Below are 15,276 nucleotides of genomic sequence, written 5' to 3'. Positions count from 1 at the left end.
CCCCTACAGTACAGGGAGGTATTACATGTTTTGTACTCTTTACCTGTGCCAGGGTTAGCTGCTCCTTGGGACACCAATAAGAGCGCTTCCATTTCCCTTTTTTAGGACACTGTGTACTGTATAGGACCCTGAAGAAGCTCCTGTCCTCTACATAGACCAGTGTTTCCCAACAAGGGGGGCTCCAGCTGTTGCAAAACTACAACTCCCAGCATGCCCGGACAGCCAAAGGCTGTCCGGGCATGCTGGGAGTTGTAGTTTTGCAACAGCTGGAGGCACCCTGGTTGGGAAACACTAAAATAGACAGTGATTACAGCTTCCAGCAGATCTTTCTTACTTTTATATGTAAGGACTTTGCTTTATCTATATTACTTATCTACTTATTTTTCTTTAATCCTCACCTTTTTCCTATTTCTGGATGATATTTTGGATTTTCAGAACCAATTACCAGGTTTCCATAGAGTTCTGGTCTCAACATACAATGGTTTCAACATACAATGGTCGTCCCGGAACCAATTAATATTGTAACTTGAGGGACCCCTGTATTTCCCTATGTTTACACAGTGTTTTGAAGCTAGAAGAATACGTGTTAACATAGCCTGATATACTGATCATATGCAATCAGGTAAAGTAGTTACTGATTTTAATTACTGCAAGTATGCCCCCTGTATGCCACGGTATATGTTGGCATGCCTGTTTGACATGAGATGTGAACAGAACCCGACAGTGCTGTCTATTAGATAAATAACACCCTGCAAGATGCTTCGAGCCGCCACCACAACGCATTGCAGAAATAATCAAATTCCACCATATAGTGCTGAAACATGCCAACTTACCGTAAAGAAGTAACAGCGCAATACATAACATAATAATACTGCTATATAGAGATGAGCGAACTTACAGTAAATTCGATTCGTCACGAACTTCTCGGCTCGGCAGTTGATGACTTATCCTGCGTAAATTAGTTCAGCTTTCCGCTGATCCGGTGGGCTGGAAAAGGTGGATACATTCCTAGGAAAGAGTCTCCTAGGACTGTATCCACCTTTTCCAGCCCACGGGAGCACCTGAAAGCTGAACTAATTTATGCAGAAAAATCATCAACTGCCGAGCCGAGAAGTTCGTGACGAATCGAATTTACTGTAAGTTCGCTCATCTCTACTGCTAAACAACTGATTTGCCCCTATTAGGGAAGCTGCACACTCCTCTCGCCCTTTCTCTGTGCCACATAAGCATGCAAAGTGACGACTGCCATATTATTAAATTATAATACATATTTATATATATATATATATATATATATATTTATATATATATACACACACATATATATATATGTATATATTTATATATACTCACACAAGCTCATACACACATTTATACACAGCATATTAATATATATATATATATATGTATTATACAATTATATAGTAAATATTTAAATAAACCCTATTAGTGTCCATTGCAGCCACTTACCTGAGTATTATCATACATACACTGATTCTGAAAGTCACAAGAAGCTAATGCCATACTCCTTATACACAGATACACCTATAATCGTGTATATAGACCTATGTATACGTCTTTTATAGACTGTCGTAGACGTGCATATCTCTGCTCCCTCTGTTCTTCATTCAGTTTGTCATAAGATAAGAATTAGTGTATTTTGTTCTCCAAAAAATGTTGGTGGTTTTGAGGATGCCATCTGATTGGCAGGAAAGGTAGAGGAAGCCCCGCCCCTCGGGTCATCTCCCCGCCTTTCCTCAATGGCTGTGTCATCAAATTTAAGTGAATAAATAGCATTTTGTATGTGGTGGAAGTGTCAGCAGGTAAACAGTATATATATATATATATATATATATATATATATATATATATATATACATACACAAAATGCAATATATATATATATATACATATATATATCACATATATCAACACAGAGCTACGTATCCCATATAAATATATAATTATTTAAAATGATATCAAATAAGTTACGTATAAAATTTACTTTATTTTTAGTTAAATAAAAAATTATTATTATTTATTTATTTTTTACATAATGTGTAGTATGAGTCTATGGAAAGTGTTTGTCACTACACACAAAAAAAGGCCTTTAAAATAATCAGCTTATTTATTATTTTTGGTCGTAAACTAGAAATACTAAAGAACATGTTCTCACTGTAAAACAAAAAAGTTAAAAAAAATTCAGTAAAAAATTTTAAATAACCTGGCTGAATAAGGACTGTCCATGCATTATAGGCTAGCATCCCGGGTAGTGTTTTTCAACCAGGTTAGCCTACAGCTGTTGCAAAACTACAACTCCCAGCATGCCCTGACAGCCTTTGGCTGTCCAGGCATGCTGGGAGTTGTAGTTTTGAAACAGCTGGAAGCACACTGGTTGGGGTTCGGCTGGCCATGCATGCTGGGAGGTGCAGCTGCAACAGCTGGGGGCACACTGGTTGGGCTTCGGCTGTCCGTGCATGCTGGGAGTTGTAGTTTTGCAATAGCTGGAGGCACACTGGTTGGGGTTCGGCTGTCCATGCATGCGGAGAGTTGTAGTTCTGCAACAGCTGGAGGCACACTAGTTGAGCTTTGGCTGTCCTTGCATGATGGGAGTTGTACTTTTGCAAAAGCTGGAGGCACACTGGTTGATGTTCGACTGTTCATGTATGCTGGGAGGTGTAGTTTCAACAGCTGGAGGCATACTGGTTGGGCTTCAGCTGTCCGTGCATGCTGGGAGTTGTAGTTTTCCAACAGCTGGAGGCACACTGGTTGGGCTTCGGCTGTCTGTGGATGCTGGGAGTTGTGGTTTTGCAACAGCTGGAGGCACACTGGTTGAGCTTTGGCTGTCCTTGCATGATGGGAGTTGTAGTTTTGCAAAAGTTGGAGGCACACTGGTTGAGCTTTGACTGTCCTTGCATAGAAACATAGAAACATAGAATGTGTCGGCAGATAAGAACCATTTGGCCCATCTAGTCTGCCCAATAATTTGAATACTATGAATAGTCCCTGGCTCTATCTTATATGAAGGATAGCCTTATGCCTATCCCTATCTTATATGAAGGACAGTCTTATACCTATCCCTATCTTATATGAAGGATAGCCTTATACCTATCTCTATCTTATATGAAGGATAGCCTTATGCTTATCCCTATCTTATATGAAGGATAGCCTTATACCTATCTCTATCTTATATGAAGGATAGCCTTATACCTATCCCTATCTTATATGAAGGATAGCCTTATACCTATCCCTATCTTATATGAAGGATAGCCTTATACCTATCCCTATCTTATATGAAGTATAGCCTTATGCCTATCCCTATCTTATATGAAGGACAGTCTTATACCTATCCCTATCTTATATGAAGGATAGCCTTATACCTATCTCTATCTTATATGAAGGATAGCCTTATGCTTATCCCTATCTTATATGAAGGATAGCCTTATACCTATCTCTATCTTATATGAAGGATAGCCTTATACCTATCCCTATCTTATATGAAGGATAGCCTTATACCTATCCCTATCTTATATGAAGGATAGCCTTATACCTATCCCTATCTTATATGAAGAATAGCCTTATGATTATCCCTATCTTATATGAAGGATAGCCTTATACCTATCTCTATCTTATATGAATGATAGCCTTATACCTATCCCTATCTTATATGAAGGATAGCCTTAAACCTATCCCTATCTTATATGAATGATAGCCTTATACCTATCCCTATCTTATATGAAGGATAGCCTTAAACCTATCCCTATCTTATATGAAGGATAGCCTTATACCTATCCCTATCTTATATGAAGGATAGCCTTATACCTATCCCTATCTTATATGAAGGACAGTCTTATACCTATCCCTATCTCATATGAAGGATAGCCTTATGCTTATCCCATGCATGTTTAAACTCCTTTATTGTATTTGCAGCGACCACTTCTGCAGGAAGGCTATTCCATGCATCCACTACTCTCTCAGTAAAGTAATACTTCCTGATATTACTGCAGAAACCTTTCCCCTCTAATTTAAAACGATGTCCTCTTGTGGTAGTTTTTCTTCTTTTACATCTCCTCTCCTCCTTTACCGTGTTGATTCCCTTTATGTATATAAAAGTCTCTATCATATCCCCTCTGTCTCTTCTTTCTTCTATACATGTTAAGGTCCTTTAATCTTTCCAGGTAAGTTTTATCCTGCAATCCATGTACTAGTTTAGTATCTTCTCTGAACTCTCTCTAGAGTATCTATATCCTTCTGGAGATACGGCCTCCAGTACTGCGCACAATACTCCAAGTGAGGTCTCACCAGTGTTCTGTACAGCGGCATGAGCACTTCTCTCTTTCTACTGCTTATACCTCTCCCTATACATCCAAGCATTCTGCTAGTGTTTCCTGCTGCTCTATTACATTGTCTTCCTACCTTTAAGTCTTCTGAAATAATTACTCCTAAATCCATCTCCTCAGATACTGAGGTCAGGACTGTGTCACATATTCTATATTCTGCCCGAAGGATTTTATGCATCAACCCTGTTACATATCTTTGTGTCATCAGCAAAAAGACCAATACCTTGCCATTGAGACCTTTTGCAATATCACTAATGAAGATATTAAACAATATTGGTCCCAGTACAGATCCCTGAGGTCCCCACTGATAACAAGACCTTGCACTGAATATTCTCCATTGACTACTACCCTCTGTTGTCTGTTAGGCTGAGTTCACACCACGTTTTCTTAAATACGGCTCCCGTATACGGTTGGGAGGAGGGGGCGGGGCTTAATCGCGGCGCCCGCACTCAGCCTTATTCGGGAACCGTATTTAATGTATGTCTATGAGCCGACCGGAGTGAACCGCAGCCTCCGGTCGGCTTCTTTTTCGGCCGTATGCGGTTTCCCGACCGCAGGCAAAAACGTGGTCGACCGTATACGGGAGCCGTATTTGAAAACGTGGTGTGAACCCAGCCTTACTCAGCCACTGCCTCATCCACTCAACAATATTGGAGTCCAAGCTCAATGACTGTAGTTTATTGATAAGTCTTGTGTGACAGTGTAAAAAGCTACTGTCTACTGCCCTTCCGCCATCTATTATTTTAGTCACCCAGTCAAAAAAATCAATAAGATTTGTTTGACATGATCTCCCTGAAGTAAACCCATGTTGTTTTTCATCTTGCAATCCATGGGATTTTAGATGTTCCACAATCCTATGCTTTTGTAGGGTTTCCATTAATTTCCCCACTATTGATGTCAGACTTACTGGTCTATAGTTGCTTGATTCCTCCCTACTACCTTTCTTGTGAATGGGCACAACATTTGCTAATTTCCAATCTTCCGGGACGACTCCTGTTTTTCTTCTGCCTGTGCTTTAGAAGTTCTTATAACTTGCTTGGCCTCTTTCTGCCTAGTCTTGTAGATTTCCCTATCTTCATTGCTCTGAGTTGGGTTGAGTACCACAGTGGTCTCTTCCTTTTTCTGCTTTTACTGACAAGTCTAGTGCAATTTTCTGTTGCCTTCAATAAAGCGTCTTTTAAGTAGTCCCATATCTCCTGGACTCCATGTAATCCGTTCCAGTCTGATAGGGACTCATTTATGACTAATCTCATTTTTGAAAAGTCTGTTTTTCTAAAATCTAAAACTTTTTTTTTTGTGTGGTGTGACTCCTTCCCTGTTCTTATATTAAACCACACTGACTGGTGATCACTAGATCCCAAGCTTTCACCAACAATAACATCATATACCAAATCCCCATTTGTGAATACCAAATCCAAAATGGCCTCCTTCCGCATTGGCTCCTCAACCACTTGTTGTAGAGATAATCCTAGTAGGGAATTTAGAATATCTGTACTCCTGGCAGAACTTGCTATTTTGGTTTTCCAGTTCATATCCGGAAGATTGAAGTCTCCCATAATGATAACTTCTCCTTTCATTGTCATTTTAGATATTTCTTCAACTAGTAGATCATCTACTTCTTTGACTTGGCCAGGTGGTCTATATATCCCACTTACATGAGTTACTGTCTGATTACCAAACTGCAACATAACCCAAACTGACTCTATGGTTGCCTCACTTACTTGTATTAGGTTAGATTTTATGCTATCTTTCACATATAGGGCCATTCCTCCTCCTTTCTGGCCTTCTCTGTCTCTTCTGTATAAAGAGTACCCTGGTATGGATATGTCCCAGTCATTCCTTTCATTAAACTGAGTTGTAGTTTTGCAACAGCTGTAGGCACACTGGTTGATGTTCGACTGTCCATGCATGCTGACAGGTGTAGTTGCAACAGCTGCAGGCACACTGGTTGGGCTTCGGCTGTCCGTGCATGCTGGGAGTTGTAGTTGCAACAGCTGGAGGCACACTGGTTGGGCTTCAGCTGTCCATGCATGCTGGGAGTTGTAGTTGCAACAGCTGGAGGCACACTGGTTGGGCTTCGGCTGTCCTTGCATGTTGGAAGTTGTAGTTTTGCAACAGCTGGAGACACACTGGTTGGGTTCGGCTTTCCGTGCATGCTGGGAGTTGCAGTTGCAACAGCTTGATGCACACTGGTTGGGCTTCGGCTGTCCGTGCATACTGGGAGTTGTAGTTTTATAAAAGCTGGGAGCACACTGGTTGGGGTTCCAATGTCCATGCATGCTGGGAGTTGTAGATGCAACAGCTGGAGGCACACTCGTTGGGCTTCGGCTGTCCGTGCATTCTGGGAGTTGTAGTTGCAACAACTGGAGGCACACTGGTTGCTTTGGCGGTCCTTGCATGCTGGGAATTCATACACAGTAGTTTATAAAAGTAGTGGGCTGCCCGTGAAATGCATAGTAAATATCAATATGGGTCTCCTATAATGCCTCTTATTTTGCCCTCCTTCAAGGTGTTGGCATATCCTGGCGACATAGAAAGACAGGAGCAGTGGTCTTCGACCTGTGGACCTCCAGCTTGCCCAGACAACCATTGGCTGTCCAGACATGCTGGGACCATTATTTTAGAGGGTTGTCTCAAATATTTTAACCAAAAAAATCACAAGGGGATAGTTTCCAGACTAGGCTTTAGGTCGAAAATTAGGGACTATCGAAACCATGATACATGTAAATCCCCCCTTGCAGCATTTTTTAAACATGAATAGTGAAAACAGCGTTCGGCCGTCTACTCGCACATCTCTACTTCAGCACAACTTGCTCCTGGAATGCTTGCTGGACAGATTTAAGGGACCGCCAGATAAGGGACCTCCAGGCTTATCTCCTGGGCTCCTCTGTGACACTTGAAGCACATGAAGGCCGATAACACCCAGTGACGTTAGGCTACACGGCTGCAAGTTATTTTTTATTTTCTTTTTTTTTACAGAACCCGCGCCCATGATTTCCCAGGAGCTTTTACAGTTCTTCCATTGATGTTTGTATAAAAGCCGATGCCCTTAGTAATCCTCCAACATGGAGGACTGAGGATACAGGTTGTAGGCAACACCCTCTTTCCATTAGAGAGTTTAGTGTACTTCAAAGTTTGACAGAAACCTCTGGTTCCTTTTGGTAAAGCTCGACAGTCCTATGTAAAAATACATCACCCCCTCTCAATCCCTCCAATCATACAGTCCCATGTAAAAAATGCTCTCAACACCTCCAACAAACAGTCCTATGGAAAATACACACCCCCTCACACATACAGTCCTATATAAAATACAGCACCCCCCCTCCAAAATACAGTCCTATGTCAAATACAGCACCCCCTCCAACATACAGTCCTTTATAAAATACAGCACCCCCTCCAACATACAGTCCTTTATAAAATACAGCACCCCCTCCAACATACAGTCCTTTATATAATACAGTGTGGTGACCCACGGTGTATGGCGGGACCACGGGGTGTAGCGGTGTAGGTGGATGGGGCAAGATGGTAATAACCCCCTGGGCAAGGTGTTGTTAACCCCTAGTGTTCGTGACGCCAGAGTGGTTTTTGGGTACCGGAACCACCGAACTGTATCTCCGAAATTCCAATGGCTAGATAGTGAAAGGAGAGTCTGTAACCAGTTATGGTTTAACGGAGGCTTTACTTAGTTTAGATAGATGGTATTATCTTCACAGCTCGGCCAGATTCCCAGAGAGGTGACCAGGAACACAGAAGGACCTCGCAGGTTGCTGGGACAATTAGACTTATAATTGACTTTAGATTGGACTTGACTATGGGTAGTGACAGCAGACATAGACTTGGACTTACTGGAATGACAGTGACCAGCACCTGGATGGATGCAAAGCTACAAACACTGAGGTATCTGTACTGGCTGGTTCTCAGTAAAGGAAGAGTCTGAGAATTGTAATGGCTGCCCCCTAATATAGAGGGGGTTGAGCCAAAGCCCATTGGTCAAACTGCGGGTCATAGGTTAAGCTGGTGCTGTCTGGGTAACATCATGTGATAACATAACATGTAACATGACATTTCACAGGTCCTTTATGCTAACTATACATTAGGACACTGACTACAATCCCATTATAATAAATGACATTACAGGAACAGTAGGGGAGACACTGCAGGGGAGCCCCCCGGTCACTGAGGGACTCAACCTGACAGGACATTACAAACCCCCCCTACTTAACACAAGTCCCCCTCGATGCAGGTTGAGGTGGCCCTGGGGCCGGATGCAGTCCTGAGGCATTTTTGCACACAAATGTCCATTCCAGGCTGGTAATTTTTCTTTAGCTGATAACATAAGAATATAATATAATAATAATATAATAATATTGTCCATACATGCTCTGATTTTTGGTGTTCAATCAAGAACAGGATTAATACTGACTAGGGCTAATACATATAACTTTACTTTAAGGACCTTTGACTATGCACTGGATGACTTGACTATGCAAAACAGTGGATTAAACACAACATGATTTTTGACTATGCATGTAACATAATACTCATGACTAGACTTACGACTATATATTAGACATTTTATATACGACTAGACTTAATACTTTAAACTAGACGTTTCTGGATTGGATTGCCTCAGGCTTTCTGCCCAATGCATTGGCTACTGGGGTCCCATTTAAAGCACTTCTCCCCAAAACACTATATTAAAGGGTAGCTCCCACCATCCTATTTTTTTTTCCGTTCCTGCCTATTGCCAATCTATCCCTAACACCCTCCCTGCTTTAAATTTTTATTTTTTACTATATTAAAAATGCTTTTTGTCTGCCTGGCAGTGTGCTCACTACCAGGCAGACTTCCCCAGCAGGCACCACGTCACTGATGCCTGCTGGGGGGACTTCCGCCCTTAGTTCATCTACACAGGGTGCCTCCAGCTGTTTCATCACAACAACTCCCAGCTTGCCCTGACATCTATTGGCTGTCCATCTATTGGGCATGCTGGGAGTTGTAGTATTGAAACAGCTGGAGGCCCCCTGTGTAGATAAACTATTAGTTACATGTGGTGCTAGCCCGTCCCCTCCGTCTCCCCCCCCCCCCCCCGCGCCATACCCTGTTCCCTCCATCACAACACCCCCCCCCCCCCCCCACATTACACTTACTGCAGAGTCCGGCAGCGGGGCGTGCAGGGACAGCAGTGGCAACGAGGCGGAGGCGGTGACGAGGCGGAGGCGGCGATGAGGCGGCGGCGATGTGCGGGAGGAGTGGCCTCCCAGCCAGTGGCCGGGGAGCCAATGCGCTCGCTCCCTGCCTGTCTGATTGACAGGCAGGGAGCGAGCGCAGGCTGAATGAAAAAGGACCGATGCCCGGCCGCATCGGTCCTTTTTCAGGCGGGACGTCACGCCAGGCTGCAGCCGGCCACTAGGAGGGAGACCCCTAGTGGCCGGTTTTTAAATGTAAATTAAACAATTTTTATAAAAAAAATAATAATAAAAGTATATTAGAGATATGTTGTAGTTCATAAGTACTACAACATATCAAAATATAAAGTTGGTGACAGTGCCCATTTAAGTTTATTCTAGACACTTTATGCTAGATATTTGATACAGATAACATTTTGACATTTCTGTTACCTTATTGTCACGATGCCGGCTGGCAGGAGGTGGATCCTCTGTGCCAGAGAGGGATTGGCGAGGACCGCGCTAGTGGACCGGTTCTAAGCCACTACAGGTTTTCACCAGAGCCCGCCGCAAAGCGGGATGGTCTTGCTGCGGCGGTAGTGACCAGGTCGTATCCACTAGCAACGGCTCACCTCTCTGACTGCTGAAGATACTGAAGATAGGCGAGGTACAAGGGAGTAGGCAGAAGCAAGGTCGGACGTAGCAGAAGGTCGAGGCAGGCAGCAAGGATCGTAGTCAGGGGCAACGGCAGGAGGTCAGGAACACGGGCTAGGAACAGACAAGGGAACGCTTTCACTAGGCACTAAGGCAACAAGATCCGGCAAGGGAGTGCAGGGGAAGTGAGGTAATATAGGGAAGTACACAGGTGATCACACTAATTGGTGATTGGGAAGATTGGGCCAGGCACCAACATTGGTGCACTGGCCCTTTAAATTGCAGAGACCCGGCGCGCGCGCGCCCTAGGGAGCGGGGCCGCGCGCGCCGGGACAGGACCGACGGAGAGCGAGTCAGGTACGGGGACCGGGGTGCGCATCGCGAGCGGGCGCCACCCGCATCGCGAATCGCATCCCGGCTGGAGGCGGTACCGCAGCGCACCCGGTCAGTGGATCTGACCGGGGCGCTGCAGCAACGAGGATGAGGCGAGCGCTCCGGGGAGGAACGGGGACCCGGAGCGCTCGGCGTAACAGTACCCCCCCCCTTGGGTCTCCCCCTCTTCTTGGGGCCAAAGAACCTGAGGAAAAAAAAGTCAATTTTTCCGTGATGAGGTCCGATGCACATTAGGAGGGGTTCTGTGCGGAAACGCATGAGACAGTCCAATCTTTTATTGTTAATACAATAGATGTAGAGGGGTCTGGCGAGACTGGTCACAGGGACGTAGAACCTGTTGATAAGAGAGGCCAAAAAAAATTTTCCTGCAGATCCGGAATCCAAGGAGACCATAGTAGAGAAGGAGAAGGTAGAGGCAGATATCCGCACAGGCACAGTAAGGCGTGGAGAAGCAGAGTTGACATCAAGAACTGTGTCACCTTTGTGCGGAGTCAGCGTACGTCTTTCCAGGCGGGGAGGACGGATAGGACAATCCTTCAGGAAGTGTTCGGTACCGGCATAGTACAGGCAAAGATTCTCCATGCGGCGTCGTGTCCTCTCTTGAGGTGTCAAGCGAGACCGGTCAACTTGCATAGCCTCCGCGGCGGGAAGCACAGGAACGGATTGCAGAGGACCAGAGGAGAGAGGAGCCGGGGAGAAAAAACGCTTCGTGCGAACAAAGTCCATATCCAGGCGGAGCTCCAGACGCCATCCGGAAGAACGCATGTCAATGCGAGTGGCAAGATGAATGAGTTCATGTAGGTCAGCAGGAGTCTCTCGTGCGGCCAGAACATCTTTAATGTTGCTGGATAGGCCTTTTTTAAAGGTCGCGCAGAGAACCTCACTATTCCAGGACAACTCGTAAGCAAGAGCACGGAACTGAATGGCGTACTCGCCAATGGAAGAAACACCCTGTTCCAGGTTCAGCAGGGCAATCTCGGCAGAAGAAGCTCGGGCAGGCTCCTCGAAGACACCACGGACCTCAGCGAAGAAGGACTGGACTGTGGCTGTGGCAGAATCATTGCGGTCCCCATCAAACTTGTCCGGCAGGGACAAGCAGGGGTTAAGAACGGCCGGTTGCTGCGGAGGAGTTGCAGGAGCCGGCGGAGGAGATGGTTGTTGCAGCTGTAGCTGTGACTGAAGTTGCTGTATCTGCGGCAGCAGCTGCTGTGACTGAAGTTGCTGTATCTGCGGCAGCAGCTGCTGTAACTGTGACTGAAGACGCTGTGTCTCGGAGATCAAGTATGCCAGCTGTTGATCTCGTTGGGCGATCTTTACGCCAAATTTGTCCGGCAGGGACAAGCAGGGGTTAGGAACGGCCGGTTGCTGCGGAGGAGTTGCAGGAGCCGGCGGAGCAGATGGTAGTTGCAGCTGTAGCTGTTGCTGTATCTGCAGCTGCTGTATCTGTGACTGAATACGCAGTGCCTCGGAGGTCAAGTATGCCAGCTGTTGATCTCGTTGGGCGATCTTTAGGGCTAGCTGGGCGACCAGTGTAGGATCTTCAGCGGGATCCATGGCCGGATCTACTGTCACGATGCCGGCTGGCAGGAGGTGGATCCTCTGTGCCAGAGAGGGATTGGCGAGGACCGCGCTAGTGGACCGGTTCTAAGCCACTACAGGTTTTCACCAGAGCCCGCCGCAAAGCGGGATGGTCTTGCTGCGGCGGTAGTGACCAGGTCGTATCCACTAGCAACGGCTCACCTCTCTGACTGCTGAAGATACTGAAGATAGGCGAGGTACAAGGGAGTAGGCAGAAGCAAGGTCGGACGTAGCAGAAGGTCGAGGCAGGCAGCAAGGATCGTAGTCAGGGGCAACGGCAGGAGGTCAGGAACACGGGCTAGGAACAGACAAGGGAACGCTTTCACTAGGCACTAAGGCAACAAGATCCGGCAAGGGAGTGCAGGGGAAGTGAGGTAATATAGGGAAGTACACAGGTGATCACACTAATTGGTGATTGGGAAGATTGGGCCAGGCACCAACATTGGTGCACTGGCCCTTTAAATTGCAGAGACCCGGCGCGCGCGCGCCCTAGGGAGCGGGGCCGCGCTCGCCGGGACAGGACCGACGGAGAGCGAGTCAGGTACGGGGACCGGGGTGCGCATCGCGAGCGGGCGCCACCCGCATCGCGAATCGCATCCCGGCTGGAGGCGGTACCGCAGCGCACCCGGTCAGTGGATCTGACCGGGGCGCTGCAGCAACGAGGATGAGGCGAGCGCTCCGGGGAGGAACGGGGACCCGGAGCGCTCGGCGTAACACTTATATTGACTACGTGCATGAGTTTAGTATCAGAAGTACTTTCTGGCCAGGGAAGTATCCTGTGCACGAAGATAATAATATATGACATTAGAGACGTTTGACATATGACATCAAGTAGACTGTGTAATGTTGAGTGCTACAGTACTACTTGTATGTGACTTGTTGGGTGCATTACTTATGTGTAGATTATGTGTACTGGTTATGTGCACACGACTATGTGTACTTTAGTGTGCATTAATGTATGACACATACCGTTATATATGTTAAGATGCTGGTGGTGGGGTGACATGTGCTTCTCCCGAGTAAATCAGGACAACCCCCTGTAATAAGACAACCAGTCATCAGAAAAGACTCTACACAGTGACTTTTGGTGTACAATAACTTATATACATTTTTATTGGACCTGGACAAACACAACATAACATTAGGACCACGACATTTCAATGTACCTCCCTAACCATTTTACTGAACCAAAAATGTATTACTTTGAGTATTTACACAACAGTTCATGTACTGCTCAGTAGTCCATGTACATAAGGAGTCTTTGGTTCAGTCAGCTCAGGGTCTCGGTCCGGAGGAGACTGGTATGCAGCTATTACTTACAAATTACTTACAAGTCTTGGTTGCAAAAAGAACAAAAACTTTTCATGACAAGTCTGTCTGGTGTACTTCTTAAACCTTGCAGGAATCTGCAACAACAAAACTACTACTACACAACAGTCAATTAGTCTTGCCACCAAGTCAGGTTATTTTTTACTGTACACAAAGTTATTTATACAGCCTTCTTTCTTTCCCAGTCTCGCCTACCAGGTGGGGTCCTAGGCTGTGAGATGAACCTAAGGTTGCGAGACTGGGCCCCTTGCATGGGGTCAACAAGGGTGTCCCAAGATACATGGGACAATCTGGAATTGGTGATGGTGGGGCTGACAGTAACCACCACCTGTAATGCAGCGGCTTTCGCCACAGATGGATTACTAGTTGGTGCCTGTTCTTCTGGCCAAACCTCCGCCACTGCAGGAGTAGGCCCAGACACTTTCTTTGGTTAGGTGAAACCTCCTGGAGTAGGCCTGGGTACAGCTGGAGTAGGCCTGGGTATCGTAGTTGGTGCCCGATGGTCAGGCCAAACCTCCTCGCTCATGGGAGTAGGCCTGGGCACATCTGTACTGGAACGTTGTCATAGATACTTAGGATCCATTGCTGGTGGATCAGGATACTCCTCCTGGACGACTGCTCCTTTGGCACTTGGAGGAGGTAGACCAAAGGGATCTGCGTCCCAATTTTCAGAGGTGAAATAGGCAAATGGGATCTGAGTAGGATTCTTGGGTCTGGTGACAGCAGCTGCCCATTCCCCTCGCAAGTTTTTCACTGGAGTGTATTCAACAATCTCCACGCTCTTTAGAGAATGCTTTTCTGGAGGGAGATAGTCCCTCTGTACAGCTCACCTGTTGACTAGAAGGATGCCTCCATGATGACAGTCCATGAGGGGGCCGAATCCCCGTACACGGTAAAATTTTACTACTGTGGCACGTCGGCGCTCCAAGGGTGGCTCGCCCTCTCATGGATGCTCCAGTCTGCTGATATACAGGGTTTTTAACTGCTTAGTGTCCTGTTGCTGTTGTTGCCTTTCCTTAAAGGGCAACGGCTTAGGCCCATATCTTTATAGCCTTTGGGCCCTCAGTTCCCCCATGATGGCAGCCACTTCTGCATCTCTTTTAGCCCTTTTGGACTGGGCCAGAGGAACTGGGGGTAGGGGCTTCCTGGGAAAGGGAAGTAGGTGCTCCCACATGTATCGGAGGAGACTCGGCTCGTCGCCGAACAGCCACTTAGGGAGCGGTGTTGACTGTGGACGTGCTGAGGGCTGTGGTGACTGAGGACACACTGTGGGCTGTGGGGCCTGGGGTGCTGGCTCAGGGCTGGAACTGGAGGAGGGAGTAGAAAAATTGGCTTCAGTCGGGGTACTCACATCGGACTCCTCTGTCGGGTTCTCAGCCCAGGAACCCCAGATATGGTGGTGAGGTGACAATCTTCCGGTGTCTCCTCCGGTGGAGATGCAGCCCACTTGCCATCATCCTCGGGCAGCGGCACCTTCATGCAGGCGTTGTCGGCCCCGAGGGACAATTGATGCAGATGCTCTGATAACTCATGGAACATCTTCGCCGCCGCGGCAATCATCCAATCCTCCGGCTCCATCTTGGGACTCCCTGTGCACGTGGATCGCTGTGACTCCGCCATATTACTGCTCACAGCCAGAACTTCCTGTAGACTGAAGAGGTCAGGCTCTGCTTCGCCTTTTATATTGGTCTCCAACAAGATGGCCACCGGCCGGATGCCCAGTACACCTGGAGGCCATAAAGCCTACACACCAGCCACATTGTCAGTAAGTCAACTCACCTATATCTGCTGTCTCTACCAAAGTCAAGTCACTA

At 46.5% G+C, this 15,276-nt stretch overlaps 1 protein-coding gene across 4 annotated transcripts in view; it reads right to left on the bottom strand.

The window, feature by feature from the left end:
• The window catches only part of KLF1 (KLF transcription factor 1), a 39,238-nt gene that overhangs the window by 6,886 nt on the left and 17,076 nt on the right, over window positions 1-15,276 (bottom strand). For 2 of the 4 annotated variants that reach the window (XM_056570458.1, XM_056570461.1), the window contains exon 1: window positions 1,471-1,620. The exons of the other annotated variants lie outside the window; for them this stretch is intronic. In XM_056570458.1, coding sequence (XP_056426433.1) covers window positions 1,471-1,524 — 54 coding nt within the window. In that variant the 5' untranslated portion in view covers window positions 1,525-1,620. Of the gene's footprint in view, window positions 1-1,470; window positions 1,621-15,276 lie in introns of those variants that run through there. 4 annotated transcript variants of the gene reach the window in all.

The sequence above is a fragment of the Hyla sarda genome, chromosome 4 (genome assembly GCF_029499605.1).
Source record: "Hyla sarda isolate aHylSar1 chromosome 4, aHylSar1.hap1, whole genome shotgun sequence".
NCBI classification, from domain to species: Eukaryota; Metazoa; Chordata; class Amphibia; order Anura; family Hylidae; genus Hyla; species Hyla sarda.
The sequence above is the reverse complement of the archived record's forward strand: the minus strand, read 5'-3'. Positions and strand labels throughout refer to the sequence as shown.